This window comes from Channa argus, chromosome 5 (genome assembly GCF_033026475.1).
Source record: "Channa argus isolate prfri chromosome 5, Channa argus male v1.0, whole genome shotgun sequence".
Taxonomy (NCBI): domain Eukaryota; kingdom Metazoa; phylum Chordata; class Actinopteri; order Anabantiformes; family Channidae; genus Channa; species Channa argus.
Window position 1 is genome coordinate 19,595,254 of NC_090201.1, and position 16,605 is coordinate 19,611,858.

General features: G+C 40.5%; 1 protein-coding gene across 1 annotated transcript; it reads left to right on the plus strand.

The window, feature by feature from the left end:
* The first annotated feature begins 184 nt into the window (after positions 1 to 184).
* On the plus strand, positions 185 to 15,954 carry ipo9 (importin 9). Its single transcript, XM_067503670.1, has 24 exons — positions 185 to 452; positions 3,980 to 4,041; positions 4,201 to 4,287; positions 4,361 to 4,562; positions 5,352 to 5,440; positions 6,798 to 6,884; positions 6,980 to 7,099; positions 7,431 to 7,531; positions 8,998 to 9,056; positions 9,147 to 9,298; positions 9,420 to 9,518; positions 10,109 to 10,215; positions 10,422 to 10,561; positions 10,750 to 10,909; positions 11,288 to 11,514; positions 11,650 to 11,798; positions 11,979 to 12,107; positions 12,349 to 12,624; positions 12,762 to 12,928; positions 13,481 to 13,614; positions 13,774 to 13,893; positions 14,097 to 14,210; positions 14,329 to 14,405; positions 15,170 to 15,954. The coding sequence occupies exons 1-24, from the start codon at positions 296 to 298 to the stop codon at positions 15,278 to 15,280; spliced, it is 3,126 nt and encodes a 1,041-aa protein (XP_067359771.1). The 5' UTR covers positions 185 to 295; the 3' UTR covers positions 15,281 to 15,954.
* Positions 15,955 to 16,605: the final 651 nt, after the last annotated feature.

Sequence of the window (16,605 nt, forward strand, 5' to 3'; positions counted from 1 at the left end):
TGTCGGTCATTTTAAGGTTTTGATTTGCTAGTAGTAGACGCCCCCCCCTCCCCCCCCCCCCCCCCCCCTCCACAAGAGGGGGCCAGATGTTCTGAACAAAAGACAAAACAAAACAAAAAAAAAACACGTGGGCTGACCCGGAAGACAAAATGTGCTTCCTTTTGCAAAGTCCCGCCTCCACATTTCCATGCATTGGCGCGCTTCGCTGGTGTCGCTCTTAGCCCCTCCCCAGGTAAAAGTAGCGGTAGTGGAAGCGTTTTGACTCTAGCGGGCTGCGGGTGAAAGCACAGCAGGCATGAGCGTAGGTAGTGCCCGAGCCGGTTCGGCCGCCGGCCCGGTCCAGCAGGGACTAAAAGAGGCTCTCATTGAGACACTGACGGCCATCCTGTCCCCGGCTCAAGAAGTACGCGCTGCCGCGGAGGAGCAGGTCAAAGTGCTGGAAGTGACAGAGGGTGAGTGGTAGCCAGCTTCTCTGTTAACGTTATGTAGAGAAAGTTAACAAGGGTTAGCTACCCGGGGCTCCTCACTCAATCACGGCATGGGCTTCTGCAGGGAAGTCCATTGGACAACGCCGATATCTGTCCGCAGCCTTTATGCTAGCTAACTTTGGGCTGAGGAGAAGCTAGCAGTCAACATGTTAGCCAGGGGACTGTGTCGGCTCTCTGTAGCTACTTAACGTTAGGCCACACTTTCAGAAGTTGTTGCTGACGAAGTTAGATTTGAAACTCATTAAAGGTGTTGTCTGTGCCCAGGTGTTGCTCGGTCCTGCTCAACCTGACGGGATCGCACAGGTCACAGCTAATAACTGTGTCGGAAGTGTAATCATAGTAACTTTAAATCATATTAAAGCACATGGGGATTGTGTGGACCAGGGCCTAAACAGGATAGCAACAGGGTGGACACATGTTTAACTAAATATAATTTAAAAAATGTGGTCTAGTTCCAATGTTTGTTATGTCCACGGGAATGACGTTAATGTAATTCGGAAGCTATGACAATACACTCCATGCACGTCTCGAAGCGGATTAGAATCAAGAAACGTCACTTGAAAATAGAGGATGCTACACGCATCCACTGGTACCCGAAGCGATGACTGAACTTGCCTGATGAGAAATTTTCCCGCGAAGATGTCTCCCATAGGGGTCATCTCCCTTAGATCTCGCTGGCCGACTGCCCCGTAAAGCTGGAAACTGGAACTCCGGCTGGCACAAAGTTGCAGTATGATTTCCCTTTACTTGAACCAAGTTGGGAATTAGTTTAGACAATGGAAATGGACTGGGTCCGCCTGCGACTGCTTTATGGCCACAAGTTGTGATACCCAGAGAGCGGTGCGGCAGCAGATTTGCGTTTCTGTTTCTTGGTAAAAATACCTCTGCTGCCTTGACATTTACTAGATAGTTGATAAAGACAAAGTTCACCAACTTCTCTTTCTAAAATCTAATAGTCCTTTTATTATTCTCTTTTTTTAAATGAAACCGTTAAAAAGCTGTCGGGTTTAAGCCTAGATGTGAGACGCTGATGCCTTTTAGTTAAAAAGTATTTGATTGTTTTTATTTGGATTTGTTTTGGTGGGATGGCTAAGCAAAGCAAGGGATCTGAAGACCACAGACCTGTGGGGACCCTTGCTTGTACTGGGTTGGAACAAGCATTTTTCAGTAATTTTAAGGAATATATAGACCAAAACATAGAATAATACAGAGTGAAATACAAAGTGGATTACTTCAAAACTTCATTACAGGAGACTCAAACAAAAGTATTCTAAGACATTCTTAGATCAGAAGTTAATTACAACCCTGTGCAAACCTACAATACATTTGTATTCTTGTATAAACATATTAGTACAGTTATATGTATGTGTATGCTTTACTGCAGTAATTAATAAAGGGCTCTTTCATGCCTCGCTTCTTAGGTCTCCTACAAGAGAGATCTTACATCTTTTTTAGTTTTTTTATTAAACTTTAAAGGATACCTTATTTGCATCTGTCTTTAGAGGTGACTGATGCATTTATGTTGATGCCAACATGGTGGCAACCCTGTGTCTTAACATTTATAAATATTTAAAACTCTGTAGGTGTCTTCATGGAACAGCCTTGTGCACTGCATCATGTTAAATCAGTAGAGATTATTGTACAAGGTTAGGCTGAGATTTCTCATAATGAGAACTAAAAGGCTCATATCCAAACATTAGAAAATATCTACTTAAAAAGACACAAAATTGTGCACTCAACTGCAAACTGGCTTGTGTTTGGGGGAAAAATTACCTATAACAAACCTTTGTCTTTCATCTTGATTAAACGACTAAGATGAGACAGCGTGGCTGTCTGTGCAGTGGGCCACATGCCCCTGGTAAAAGCCTCATTGTGCACTCTGTTTGTCAGCTGTACTGCAGCAATGCAGTGAGGCTGACCCTTTCCGCTGGCCCCGCTCTTAGGGATCCGCTCTGGACGATTGTCAGCATTAACATTGTCTTCTGGCGCCTGATGTAACCCTTATTAAAACCCAGTGAGAGAGAGCGGATCCAGAGCTGAGGTCGATGCTGTTAGCAGCGTAGTTAAGGGTGTTTTACACCATTGTTATGGTTAAAGCCTATATAAGCCAATACTGTCCCTTATACTGGTATCCAGACTACAAAAACACCTCAACACGTTTTATACTGATACATTGACCCACATCTTTTAAAGAAATTCTTCCAACATAATCGAGCTTGTTAGTTTTGATTTTCACATGTATTCACACAGAGCCCTGTTTTCGTGTTCCAGTAGCTCTGTACCCACATATTAAACACAGATGTCCCAGTTGATTTCTTGGGGAAAAAGTAATAGGAACACTCACATTTATACTCATATTCTAAGATGGAAAAGGATTTTAATGCCTAAACTACTAAAAGGATTATATGACTAACATACCTGTATAAAACTTTTGTAGTATCCATTACCTGTTTCCACTGATCATCTTTGAGATGTTTCTCCCCCTGTGTGAAATTCAGTTGATTGAACATGATTTGGAAATAGCATACAACATTCTATATGAAGTCACACAGTTAATGGTGCAGTTAAGCATGGTGGTGGCAGCATCGTGCTGTGGGGATGTTTTTCAGCTGCAGGAACTGGGAGACTAGTCAGGATTGAGGGAAAGATGAATGCAGCAATTTACAATGACACCCTTGATGAAAACCTGTTCCAGAGTGCACTTGACCTCAGACGACGGTTCATCTTTCAACAGGACAGTGACCCTAGGCACACAGCCAGGATAAAAAAGGAGTGGCCTCTGTTAAGGTCCCTGAGTGGCCCACCAGGAGCTCAGATTTGAACCTGCTTGAACATCTCTGGAGAGATCTGAAAATGGCTGTTCACTGATGCTCCCCATTTGAGATGTACTGCAAAGGCAAATGGGAGAAACTGCCCAAAAATAGCTGTTCCAAGCTCGCAGCATCATACTCAAAAAGACTTGAGGCTGTAATTGGTGCTAAAGGTGCTTCAGCAAAGTATTAAGCAAACGTAGTGAATACTTATGTACATCTGATTTTGTTCGTTTTTTATTTTTATTAAATCTACAAATATTTCAAGATTCTTTCACGTTGTAATTATGGGGTATGGTTTGCAGAATTTTGAGGAAAATAATTACATTTATCCATTTTGGAATAAGACTGTAACAACAAAATGTAGAAAACGTTTGGTCTGGTTAGATAAATTCTTCTCCTGCAGGAACATGTAATTTGATATCTGATGGATGTAAGACAAAATGATAATCTGTTTATTGAGAATAATCTTTGGATAATCAGTAATGAATAAAATTGCTAGTTGCACTATTAGACAATCTAAGCCTTTTAGGTAATTATCTTCTATTACTTGCTACTATTGTCTTCTTTTATGCTAATGCTACAAACCCTACTCTGAGCCTAACTTGTCATGTTCTAAGTTGTTTGATTTTTGTTTCACTAGTTGAATTTGTTTAACCCCTTGATATGATCATGTTGCAGAATTTGGCGTCCACCTTGCAGAACTTACCGTTGATCGTCAGGGAGCCCTCGCCATCCGTCAGGTGAGTAGAAAGTGGATTTTGAAGACAAACCGCATGTACATGTAACCTTTATGGTCTTGGTCTTTCTGGATTTGCCAGTTGATTACATAATAGTATCTTTGACATTCACAGCTTATATCTCCTCAGTGATACTCTTGTATGTCTTGTGTGTTTTGGCAGTTAGCATCAGTCATCCTGAAACAGTATGTGGAAACACACTGGTGCTCGCAGTCTGAGAAATTTAGGCCTCCTGAAACCACAGATCAGGTAAATTATTCTTCAACTCCCATTTCTTTCTTCTGTGACTCACATAAAAACTAACCTCCTGCTACATCTCCAGGCTAAAGCTGCCATCAGGGAGCTGTTGCCAAATGGTCTGCGAGAGTCGATCAGTAAGGTGCGCTCCAGTATAGCCTATGCTGTGTCAGCTATCGCCCACTGGGACTGGCCTGAGGCCTGGCCGCAGCTCTTCACCTTGCTAATGGAGATGCTGGTTAGTGGAGAAGTCAGTGCTGTGCACGGTGCCATGAGGGTCCTCACCGGTATGTAAATGATAGACAATGAACACTTGATTTTTGTGAGAAAAGATTTTTTTCTGAGAGCAAAAGTACAATTAAAATTTAACAATATATTTTTTTATAAGGGTGTTTCAACCCTATTTCTTTATAAAAATAATACATAGGTACAAGATTTATAGGAAGTTTCAGGTGGCATAAAGTTTTAACATTTTAGATGTTAATCCTTAACTGCATTATACTGTAAGGCTGCAGTTCCATAACAAATATTTATTTACACACTTGCTTGTTACTACACATCCACACCAGACTCATGTTCCCAGGTACATGAATATTCTCCTTTATTGTGAGTGATGCACTAATATGTGCAGGAGCACATGTTTTCTAATGCTGATCTGCTTGAAAAGTAATAAACTTTGCAGAACCTAAAACTCTGGTGTATTTATCTCTGCTTGCAGTTAGGGTTTTGGAATTTACGTCATAGAAGCTTGATTTCCAGTCAGTTTCACACTGGGATCTTAAATTGAAAAGAACAAGGGAGCAATGGTTTTAGAGCAGTAGTGGCTATTGTGCTAATGAGTTTCTGTAGAAAAGAAGTGGGTGCAGTACTTCCCTGTTACCTAATGAATTAATTTGGACAAATACTTGAAAAGAACATGCTGGATTCCTGTGCACAGTAAAACAGGAATTCAGCACACACAGATTTGTCATCTTATTAATTTGTCTGTCACTTGATGGAAACATTTGCTTTTCACATGCTGGCATCAAGTTTCTTTGCACCTTTTATGTATGCAACTCTTTGTGTATCCTTTCCAGAGTTTACTCGTGAGGTGACAGATACACAGATGCCACTGGTTGCTCCAGTCATCTTACCTGAAATGTACAAGATCTTCTCTATGGCTGAGGTACTGCTACATCACTTAGATCTTCTGGTCCCTGATGGTGTAATCACATAAAACCATGTTATGCACCATAGAGAAGAAACATCAATTGCAGTACTAAGTTAAGCAGATCATGCAAAGGCCCAAAACAAAGGCATGCAAGTTGGATTTGAGCACTGTGAAAAGTTGAGCCTTCTGTGTTCTCTGATTTTCAAGATACTGCTCTGGGTCACAAGCAAGCTGCATTCACATGCAGCAAAAATCACATTTTTATTTTCCCTTCACTGAAGGTTTTACCAAACAGTTTTGTTCCAGTGAACTACATTCTGAATAAGTCTACATTTCCCACGGCTTGAAATTCTTTGGCATACTGCGTGAGGCCCAGGCTATTTTTGAAAATTGATACTAGAGTGCCTATGGAAATTACCTGTGTTTTAACTTTGCACATCAAGAACATGCCTCGAGAATAACCTACGAAAATATAAAGAAATCCTACTTTGCAACTGAGTTTACATTAATAAAACAGTGATGACTCCAAAGGTTCATAAGCTGGTATAAACATTAGATCATTTGTCATCACTGAACCTAACAAAAACCACATTTGTTTAAAAGACTCTCACTAGGGCCTAATGAGTCTAAACACTTTTCTACAGAGCAAACAGGTCAGCTTTAGAATGAACATATTGTCATTGTCTGCAGAGACTTGCTGCTTTGTTCAGAATCTGTCTAACTCTGAAAGCTGTAGCTACAATATCTGTTTTTTTGTTGTTCTTGTTTTTTCTTCCCCCAAGCATATAATTTCCTCTGGAAGTTCATGTTTTTATCTGTTCTGTTAAGTGATTTAATATAGGGAATTGTTAATTTTGCAGTTAAATAATGTTAATATCTACATTTTGTTCTACATCCAAACTTATCTACAAAGTAAATTTAAAAAATTAAGTCAACAGATTTCCAGCATCATAACCTGTAAATCAAGTTGTAGAGCACAAGTTGTAAGAAGTTGTACTTTCTAATTTTACTTTTACTCCCTCAGAATTCAGTAGGAAATATTTAGTTTTGCACCACTACACAGTTATAGTTACTTGCAGATTCTTAATATAAAAACACTTTCTTAATCAAATATATAGTAATATATTTACAGTGATATTTATATTTAACAGTGAAATTAACACATTAATCCATCAATAATTAAAAGTATATCACTCTGCATCTGTTATTTTACTTTTGGTTCATTTGTCTGCTAAAAATACTGTTTTTGTTTTTTGGTTTTTTTCTTCTTTTTTTTAATCCCTGATTTCCTGCTGTGCCATTCAAGTCACTGGATTTTATAGGTTGACGTGTCTGGATTCATTTTAATGATTCCCGCTGGTTAATGTTGCAGGTTTACAGTATTCGTACCCGCTCAAGAGCAGTGGAGATATTCACCACCTGTGCCAACCTTATCTGCGCTATTGAAGAACTTGAAAAGGTCAGACAATCAAAACGACATGAAGATTTTTTTTTTCATTTATTATATGAATATGTAATATATAAAATACTCTTCCTGTATATGCATGTATATAGGGTGCAGCCAAAGCACTGATCTTCCCTGTGGTGCAGCAGTTCACAGAAGCATTTGTGCAGGCTCTGCAGATGCCTGATGGACCCTCTTCTGATAGTGGTCTCAAGATGGAGGTCCTCAAGGTGAGAGGCTCTTTGGACTAGAGTCATAAAGTGTGTGGCATGAACTTCAAATATGTTAAAATATCATCAACATAAACTTTTGGGTTTGTGTGTACTAAGAACAAGAGTCTAAAAGACTAAAAAAATCAATGTAATCATTTAGTGCCATTTAGTTTAGAATAGAGGGCTGGTTAGCTCTCATGTGTAGAAGCTGCTGTGATTATGACACAGGATACTAGCTGTAGGCTACAGTAACTTTATTGTGTATTTAAAAAAAAATATGGGCCTAAATGTGGGTGCAAAATTAACTTAATTAACGTAAAATTTGTAATTATTGTTATTTTTCTCCAAGGGAGTAACAGCATTGGTGAAGAACTTCCCAAAACCCATGGTTTCCTCCATGCAGCAGATATTACCTATTGTGTGGAACACACTGACTGAAAGTGCAGCATTATATCCTTTGTGGTGCTAACTGTGCATTAGCTACATCCTCACTAAGATGATCACTGCTATGCTTTTATCTTAAAAGTTTTCATTCTGACGTGAGAGAAAATGGCTTAAACGGAGGTTTGACTTCCTGCTTGGCATTTCCCAACCCATTAATGGACCCTTACCGTGGTTTGAGCTTGTGTTTTTGTGGTTACAGAGCAACCTATAAAGCATTAATATACATATTTGCAGTACCTTATTTGGCAACTTGGAAGTCACCAGCTTACTCTGCGAAATCAAAACTAACATGTATATTTTTGCATAAAGTGAACTAGTCACACCAGTCCTTCCACAACATTTTTTGATTGTTGTAGCCTAAAATGCCAGATTTAATGGGAACATTTTTAAAGAATTGCTAAAAAAAAAAGCATTTGTGCTAAAATTACATTCATTTTTTGCAACAAAATATTTGAAGCAAATGCAAATTGCCAAAACTGTTGCTTTTTTTCGTAAGATTCATTTAAAAATGAAAAGGCAACGTGTTCAAGTGAAACTAAACCATGCTGTTCTGAACATTCTAAGCAATGTACTTAGTTTGTCATGTAAATGGAAAGCATGCTACTTGATGATTTATACTACATTTTACTACTCACCGTGTTTCTTTATAGCACTTACAACACCCTCTGTCACTTGTCTTGTCTAGCCATTCTCTAGATGTGTTTTGCAGTAGAAAAGTGTTTGTCAATCAGCGACTGTACTGCACAACAACATTGGACATAGAAAAACGGTTTACCCCCTCTGCTGTACAGAAAATCTGGGAATTGCTTTGCACAGTCTTTAGCAGTAAATAAAACATCCCACTGCTTCTGAATCATTGGGGGGATCTCCTGCATATTAATAGTGGCTCTTTGATGCCCAGAAATTATATACAATATCCCAGAAATTGGATATTTATTCTCTTCTCTTATGGTAAGAGAACCACATTTGTCTCTCAATGCGGCTTTTACTTCAAAAGAATAACATTATGATTGCAGCCTTGGTGCACTTTTCCTGATGCATTTAGTGTCACGGGTGTGTAGGTCAATTTTGAGGACATTTACCAGTGATTGGCATGACAGGGACAACAGTCCAGTGACAGAGGTCCCCCTCAAGTCGTTTAAGACGTCATTGATTTTATGTCCTTTGACCAAGATACAGGCCTGAGACTCTGTTGTAAATATAATAATAAAAGAACGATATGCACTTGAAACGTCATACTTGCACCACCAGTGACTCATGCAGTTGATGATCTTTTTACATCACTTGTCTTGCAGCTTTAATTGCTTATTGATGAGGTAATACTGATTTCTCAGAAATTGCCTATGATCTAAATAGTTTATCGGATGTGTACTATTGCAAAGACAAGTAGGTTGCTTATTGAGAATGAGTTAATCTGCCTATTTCAGATAAATACCTAAGCAAATCCAAGTATTCCTTAACCAGATGTTCACTTATGTCAGAACAGAGGTAAACTACACAGAGGAAGTGGATGACCCAGTAGATTCAGATGGTAAGCAGAAATCAGATTATCCCTCTGTATTGTTTTTTCTGCTTCGCACTATTAAATTTAATGCAAAAAAATTTTCTTTGTTTGTTTCAGGGGAAGTTTTAGGTTTCGAGAACCTGGTTTTTAGCATCTTTGAGTTTGTCCATACACTACTGGAGAACAACAAATTTAAGAGCACAGTGAAAAAAGCCCTACCTGAACTGATCTACTACATCATCCTGTACATGCAGATCACCGAGGATCAGGTGAGGGATGACTGCAGCATGTGAGGTTTGAAATGGCTCTACAGTATGAGCTGTAACAGATTTATATCTACAGCATTTATGTTGAATCCCTGGCTTTTTTGTGTTTGCGTTTTTTGTTTAGATCAAAGTGTGGACAGCTAACCCCCAGCAATTTGTAGAGGATGAGGATGATGACACTTTCTCCTACTCTGTCAGGATCTCTGCTCAGGACCTGCTGCTGGTAAGATACTACAAAAACATGTTTGTGCAAACTCAAAACAATAGTGCGTGACTATAATATAATATAAAATATGTTCATGACCTGTTGTTAGTCAGGTTTCCTCACAAAGGCGCTAAAGATGTACACTGACAAACACCAAAACAGTCCAATTAGTAAACTGCTTGCAAAAACAAGTGAGTCAAACTACCCATGTGAGAGCACCCTCAGGTGGGTTTCTCAAATTACTGAGCAGAACAGAACTTTTGTGAGATTAGCAATTAATCCTGCATCAAATAAATTACATTTTTTTGACATTTTTAGTAGAACTGGTCAAAACATTTTCTTCTCAGTTATATTTTCCTAATTCAGGTGTGCAGAGGTTTGACAGACATTCATGCCTACAGATAAGTCCTTTTTGCTCTCTTAGACATGTAAAGGCTCTGCAAACACAGCCCTGGTCTTCAGAAAGTGGTCTGACTTTTCGACACAGGGATCAGAATATTTCATATTTTATGTCTAGTTTGCATAGCAAATAATTACGTATTTTGCAGTGTGTGTGTTCCACCCTGAGATTGTTTACAGTAAAAATAACCTTTGACCTCTGCTTGCAGGCTGTTGCTGCAGAGTTTCAGAATGAGAGTGCAGCAGCATTGGCAGCAGCAGCAACCAAACACCTTCAGGAAGCAGAGCAGGCCAGAAACAGTGGCAATGAGCACTGGTAAGGGGAAAAGCTGACTACATTTGTTTTAAAATGTATTTTACATTCTTGCTGTAATTGAGGACAATGGGTAACTGTCGGGGGAAATCTCCACCCAGCATGGCATAGTAGGAATAGATTTGAATGTATATTTTAGTGGGTTTTTTATTTACCTGGGCAAACAAGCTTAAGCTTAAGTTAAAAATAAAAAAATTTTGTTTAACCAGGTGGAAGATTCATGAGGCCTGTATGTTGGCCCTTGGTTCAGTCAAAACCATCATTACAGAGAACGTCAAGAATGGTCGTATCCAGTTTGACATGCATGGTTTCCTGGCCAGCGTTATCCTTGCTGATCTCAACCTGGCTGGTGAGTCTTAAACTTGTGGAGATCCTACAAAATGGAGCTCTTTAAAATCTGCTGTGTACAAACACTGTGAGCTCTATAGTGATTGAGGATTGATACCTGTCAAAACTTTGTCAAACAATGATCGTTTAGGACAGTTTACCAGTCTTGACCTTCACTGCTGTCTTGTTTTTGTTTCTCTTGACTAGCAGCATCTCCGTTCCTCCTTGGTCGGGCTTTATGGGCAGCCAGTCGCTTCACAGCAGCCATGTCTCCTGAACTCATCCAACAGTTCCTCCAGGCCACTGTCAGCGGGCTTCATGACAGCCAGCCACCCTCTGTCCGCATCTCTGCGGTCAGGGCCATCTGGGGGTCAGTAACCTGTGTTTTAGCTGTGCTAACTCCCAAACAAAAATGTTATATCATTCTTTTTGTGATATAATTCAACAAGCACAAACAACTTCATTTCAAAGCCAAGTGTCAAGATGTAGTCTGTGATGCCAACACCTGGATCTGCTTCACGTTCATGCTCGGTGTTTACATGTAATCTACTGAAATGATATTTGTTGATCACTCTGACGAAGTTGTCAACAGTTTGTTTGCTAAACCCTGTCCCCATTGCAAACTTCATGTATCGTATATCCAGATATAAAATAGTTTCCAGAAACCAATAAAAGCTCGCCAAACAATCAAAACATAAGTGTTAGCTGGATACTGTATGTTAATGAACCCCTGCTGTCCATTCTGCAGGTACTGTGATCAGCTGAAGCTGTCAGAAAGCACACATGTCCTACAGCCCTTCCTCCCCAGCATCCTAGAGGGACTGGTGCAACTGGCTGCTCAGTTCAGCTCGGAGGTGCTCACTCTCGTCATGGAGACATTGTGCATCGTCTGCACCGTTGATCCAGCCTTCACCACCAGCGCCGAGAACAAGATCTGCCCCCTCACTATTGCGATTTTCCTTAAATATAACAATGGTACTGATATCGCTCTTCCAACCACATCCTCACTGTTGCACAACAACCAGACATCAGTACACTGTTCTTATGTTTCAAAGAGGATTTTCTAGCTCCTAGATCTTTCTTTTAGCTGTCTCCCCCTCTTCTCCTCAGACCCAGTGGTGGCGTCTCTGGCTCAGGACATCTTCAAGGAGCTGGCACAGATTGAAGGCTGCCAGGGTCCCATGCAGATGCGTCTTATCCCAACACTGATCAGCATAATGCAGGCCCCCCCTGACAAGATCCCCTCTGGACTCTGTGCTGTAAGTAGCAGGTGATACAAAGAGATAAAGGTTTCTGCAAGATTTTTACATGCCAGACACCTTGAGAGGCCCATTAATGTCCTCCTGGGTTACCCATACAGGACACGGTGCAATGTAACTACTGAATTTGTTTTCCCCCTGTGATTGACCACTTTTACTCCTCCTTTGTCTGTACCACAGACATCCATAGACATCCTGACCACAGTTGTACGCAACACCAAACCACCTCTGTCAGAGATGCTGGTGTGCCAAGCATTCCCTGTGGTGGCACAGTGCACCTTACGGACAGATGACAACACGATAATGCAGGTAAACTCAAAAGAGCTTTTAAACAGGAGAACAATGATGTTATGCAGCAAATATAATTTCCACTACCACATGTTCTCAATTTGCATGTAAGCCTCTCATACAGCTGAATTAAAAACAACAGTATGTGGCTTCTAATTTACTTAAAACTCTTGTTGGGATGTGTCTATGATTTTTGCGTAACCTCTGGCATGGACTTTACCACCACAATCCACTCTCCTCCTACACTTGAATTACTGTCCAGAACGGCGGTGAGTGTCTGCGGGCATATGTCTCCGTTGCCCTCGAGCAGATCGCTCAGTGGCGGGACGAACAGGGGAACAGCGGCCTCTGGTACGTCATGCAGGTGGTTAACCAATTGTTGGATCCCCGGACCTCTGAGTTTACAGCTGCGTTTGTGGGAAGGTTGGTGTCCACTCTAATCTCTCGGGCAGGAACCGAACTTGGGGAACAGCTGGACCAAATCCTCAGAGCAATTCTAAGCAAGATGCAGCAAGCTGAGACTCTGAGTGTCATGCAGGTAGGAGGAAAGTGCAGACGATGAGATGTGGTATTTTTGTTGATCTGATAAAACTGCAAATTAAGTGTGCAAATTCTACTACTTTGACAGTTTAACACCCCCCCCCCCGCCTTCTGTCTCTCCTGTCCTCTCTGTAGTCTCTTATCATGGTGTTCGCCCACCTGGTCCACTCCCAGCTGGAGCCACTGCTGGAGTTCTTGTGCAGTCTGCCCGGACCAACGGGTAAACCTGCCCTGGAGTTTGTCATGACTGAGTGGATGAGCAGGCAGCACCTTTTCTATGGACAGTACGAGGGTAAAGTCAGGTCAGACAACATTTATAATTTAATATCAAAGTTTCCCACATTTTATTGAAAATCAGGCTCCAACATGGGTTTAACCATAAGCCAACGGGAATATAAGCTAAAGATGTGACAAACCACACTAATAATTACTGTAACTGTAAATCATCATTTTCATATACCCTACTGCTGGTGAAACAACTATCTTGAACTCATTATCGGTTTTCCTGAGTCGGGTTGGGGTAGCAGTGGGTTTAGCAAGGCTTTCCAGACATTCTTCTCCCCAGCAACGTTTTCCAGCTCCTCTGGTGGGATTCCTAGGCCAGATGGGCTATATAATGTCTCCAACGTGTTCTGAGTCAACCATGAGGTCTCTTACCAGTCGGGCAGTTTCGGGGAGAGAACCATGGCCTCAGACTTGGAGTATTAGTTGACAAGTTCTGCTCCCACTGTCACACTGTCTGAAATGGCTTAATTTGTGATTTTCTGTCATTCCCATAACCTTTTAAGAAACTTTCTGTATCCTCAGCCATTTCCTCATTTCCCAGCATCTTGTCATAATTTTTTCCCCTGCAGCACGGTTGCACTCTGTAAGCTGCTGCAGCATGGCCTCAATACTGACGACAAACGTCTCCAGGACATTGCAGTGAAAGGAGAAGAGATCTTTAATCCCGAAGATGGCATCCGGACACGATCCAAATCTGCCAAGAGTATGTCACCACAGGATCTAGGCTGTATTATTACTTGACTGCTGTGAAAGTACATTGATTCGTGAACATATAGTTGTGAGATAATATGATCTAAATGTACTACAGTCATTGCATTTTATTTAAGATTTCAGTGCTTTTTTGCATACTATTCCTTCACAGACCCTGATCAGTGGACCAACATTCCTTTGCTAGTGAAGATCTTTAAACTGATCATCAATGAGTTATCGACTGTAGTGGAGGCAAATGCCAGCAGGGCAAACCCAGCAGACTGGAGCCAAGGTGAAGACAAATCACACGTTAGGGGGACATGAGTAGTATTGAAGGGGATCAAACTTTTGCTAAATATTGATGTGATTGATCAATTGCATCAATGCAATCTGCTACATTTCATAGAAATTATTCAAATGGTTCGTTTTGCTTTGTATTTGAAACTAATGAACAGGATAGCAGACATTTTAGTCACCAGCTGTGGTTTGTTTTAGATTCCAGCGGTATGTGGGAGGAGCAAGAGGAGGAAGAAGGGGAGGATGAGGAGGATGAGGATGAAGGGCTAGCAGGGCAGCTGCTTTCTGATCTCATAGCTTCCAACAAATATGGTACTAGTCTCTCCCTAGATCAGCTATTTTTGTATTTTGTAAATATTTCAACTTTCACAAATATATTTACCTCCATATAGAGTTATGTTGAACTTCAATATCCTTGTTATTATTCTAGATGATGATTATTATGAGGATGATGAGGAGGATGATCCTGATGCCTTGAAAGACCCCATATATCAAATTGACTTGCAGGTACAGTCTAAAGTGCACATCGTAACTCACATTTGAACATTAGTGGGTGCCATTGTTTTTGTCTCACCTGTGATGCTTTTTCAGGGTCACCATACAGGTATTTCAAAGTGGTATTTTGTCACTACTGTAAAAAAAACAAACAAAAAAAAACCACAAGTCAAATGGTACCAGGTGTGGTGGATTAGTCCTCAAGATTGGATCGTGTAATTTTCACTTCTATTTCCAATTATTATTTGATTGTACAGTTTTATTTACCAGGACTTGAATGTCGACCCATTTAGGTAACTAAATGTCACCACACAAACTGTGCTTTTGGCCTAAGAAGCCAAGAGCACACAATTTGTGAAAAGAGAAAACAGACAATTTTGTAACTGCTGTCCAAAGGGAACCAATTCCTGGAAGAATCAAGTCACGCGCTGTTTTGTTAAGTTAAATTGTGGCTGTATGGTTTAAAAGATGTTCTATGTGTATCAACCGCTCTTTGGTTTTTGATCTGTTTTAACCACTATTAATTACTCAGTTACACAGGTGAAATTGCATCTGTAAAACACGGTTTTACATATATTAGTAATGGAAAACCTCTTTAATTGTTATTCCCCAAATAGAAGTAAAAAATTAGTATGAAGTGCAATGTTCATTATTACCTTTTTCATGTTGCACCATCAACACTTTTTAGTGTATGTAGATGAAAGCTCTGCATGTCCTGCTGGAGGAGGCCCACCATGTCAAAATTGCTGAAATATGTCCAATCTGTCTTTTCCCAGGCTTACCTGACAGATTTCCTGACACAATTCGCCCAGCAGCCGTGTTACAGCATGTTCTCAGGCCACCTCAACAACACTGAGAGACAAACCCTGCAGTCTATAGGCCTCTAGCCCCGCTCTCTTTCACTACAGCACGTTTTCTTACATCTGCAGCACCTCAAGACTCTTGTCTCCCCATCACTTTTTTTCTCATGATGAATTTCTAAAAAAGTAAAAGAAAAGAAATTTGAGTGTATGTCCTAGCAGAGGAAGGGAACAGGGTGAGAAGAGAAGTTCACTTGACTATAACTCCCCTGTTTCTCTGTGTGTTGGGATGAAGGACATTGCAGATGTTACAGTGAGGAGAATGAAGAGGTGAGAGACTGCCCAGGTTTTGTTTCTGAATTTGGTCAGAGGACTCACCATTTTGGAGGAATGTCAGTCTGGACGAGAAGATTGAACAAAGATTGTGGTTTCACAGAGTGGGATAGATGAACCACGAACCCCATCCTTGTAACTTAGTGTGTTATTTTTGTTTTTCTGTACAAACAGTAAAATACTTCCAAAAGACTTTACATTGATTGAAAGTAAAAACAAATGTCCTGAAAGGTTTGCGGCCTTAAATTCTCAAACATAAGACTGTTCTTGACAAAAACATTTCTCAGACCAGCCATTATGCCTCGGGTACGGTGGGTATTTAGGAATTCACACTGTTGCCATGGTGATTCACACCCTTGTCATTTCCCTTACCCCCCAAAAATTGGGATATTTCTAAATAAAAGTCCTGAACGGATGATATTTCCAGATTTTGGCCCCGTTTTGTTTTTTTCCCAGAGCTAATATAAATCTCTGCAAGCGGTTTGTGTGTGTGTGTGTGTGAGCTTGTGCATCCTGTCATTTTTTTAAATTAGTTTTAACCTTTAGATGTGAGGCACCTCTGCATGTAGTTACATTTAGCATTTTGCAAATAGTCCACAAGAGGGAGCTGTTTTTATCATCTATATCATTAATGGCCTTTTTAAATAGAGTGACTGCCTCTTCACTTTGTCCAGTTAAAACAAGTTGGACTTACGCGGCCGAACTTTACAGTTTCTTTTAATATCCAACAAAAATAGATTTAAAATAGAATTCAAACCCTAGCAATGCCTTTCCAATTATTTGTTACTGGTACATCAGGAGGAGCTGTTCTCTTAATCAGGTGCGTGGTAAAAATCAAAGTAAGGTTATGCCAAGTCTTCTCTGTCAGGAGAGAGTGGGAGGGGAGAGGAGAGGAAAGGAGGGGGGGGGGGAAGGGACGGACTGCCCTATGACCTCTTAGGATGCATTCAGAGCTGGAAGTAAACCAGTGAGCCAATTTTCTCACCTACAGGCTTGTTAACCCTACAGTTAAACAGAAATGTCAAAATTACAACTATACCTACATAATACATGTATTTCATTTAATTTGGATCTATAAA

Bases quoted from the DNA above. Each gene is read 5' to 3' on its own strand.
- ipo9 (XM_067503670.1), top strand. From the start codon at position 296: ATGAGCGTAGGTAGTGCCCGAGCCGGTTCGGCCGCCGGCCCGGTCCAG. The intron at 12,929-13,480 runs GTCAGACAACAT...TTTCCCCTGCAG, and splicing joins CAGTACGAGGGTAAAGTCAG to CACGGTTGCACTCTGTAAGC. The intron at 14,406-15,169 runs GTACAGTCTAAA...GTCTTTTCCCAG, and splicing joins TATATCAAATTGACTTGCAG to GCTTACCTGACAGATTTCCT.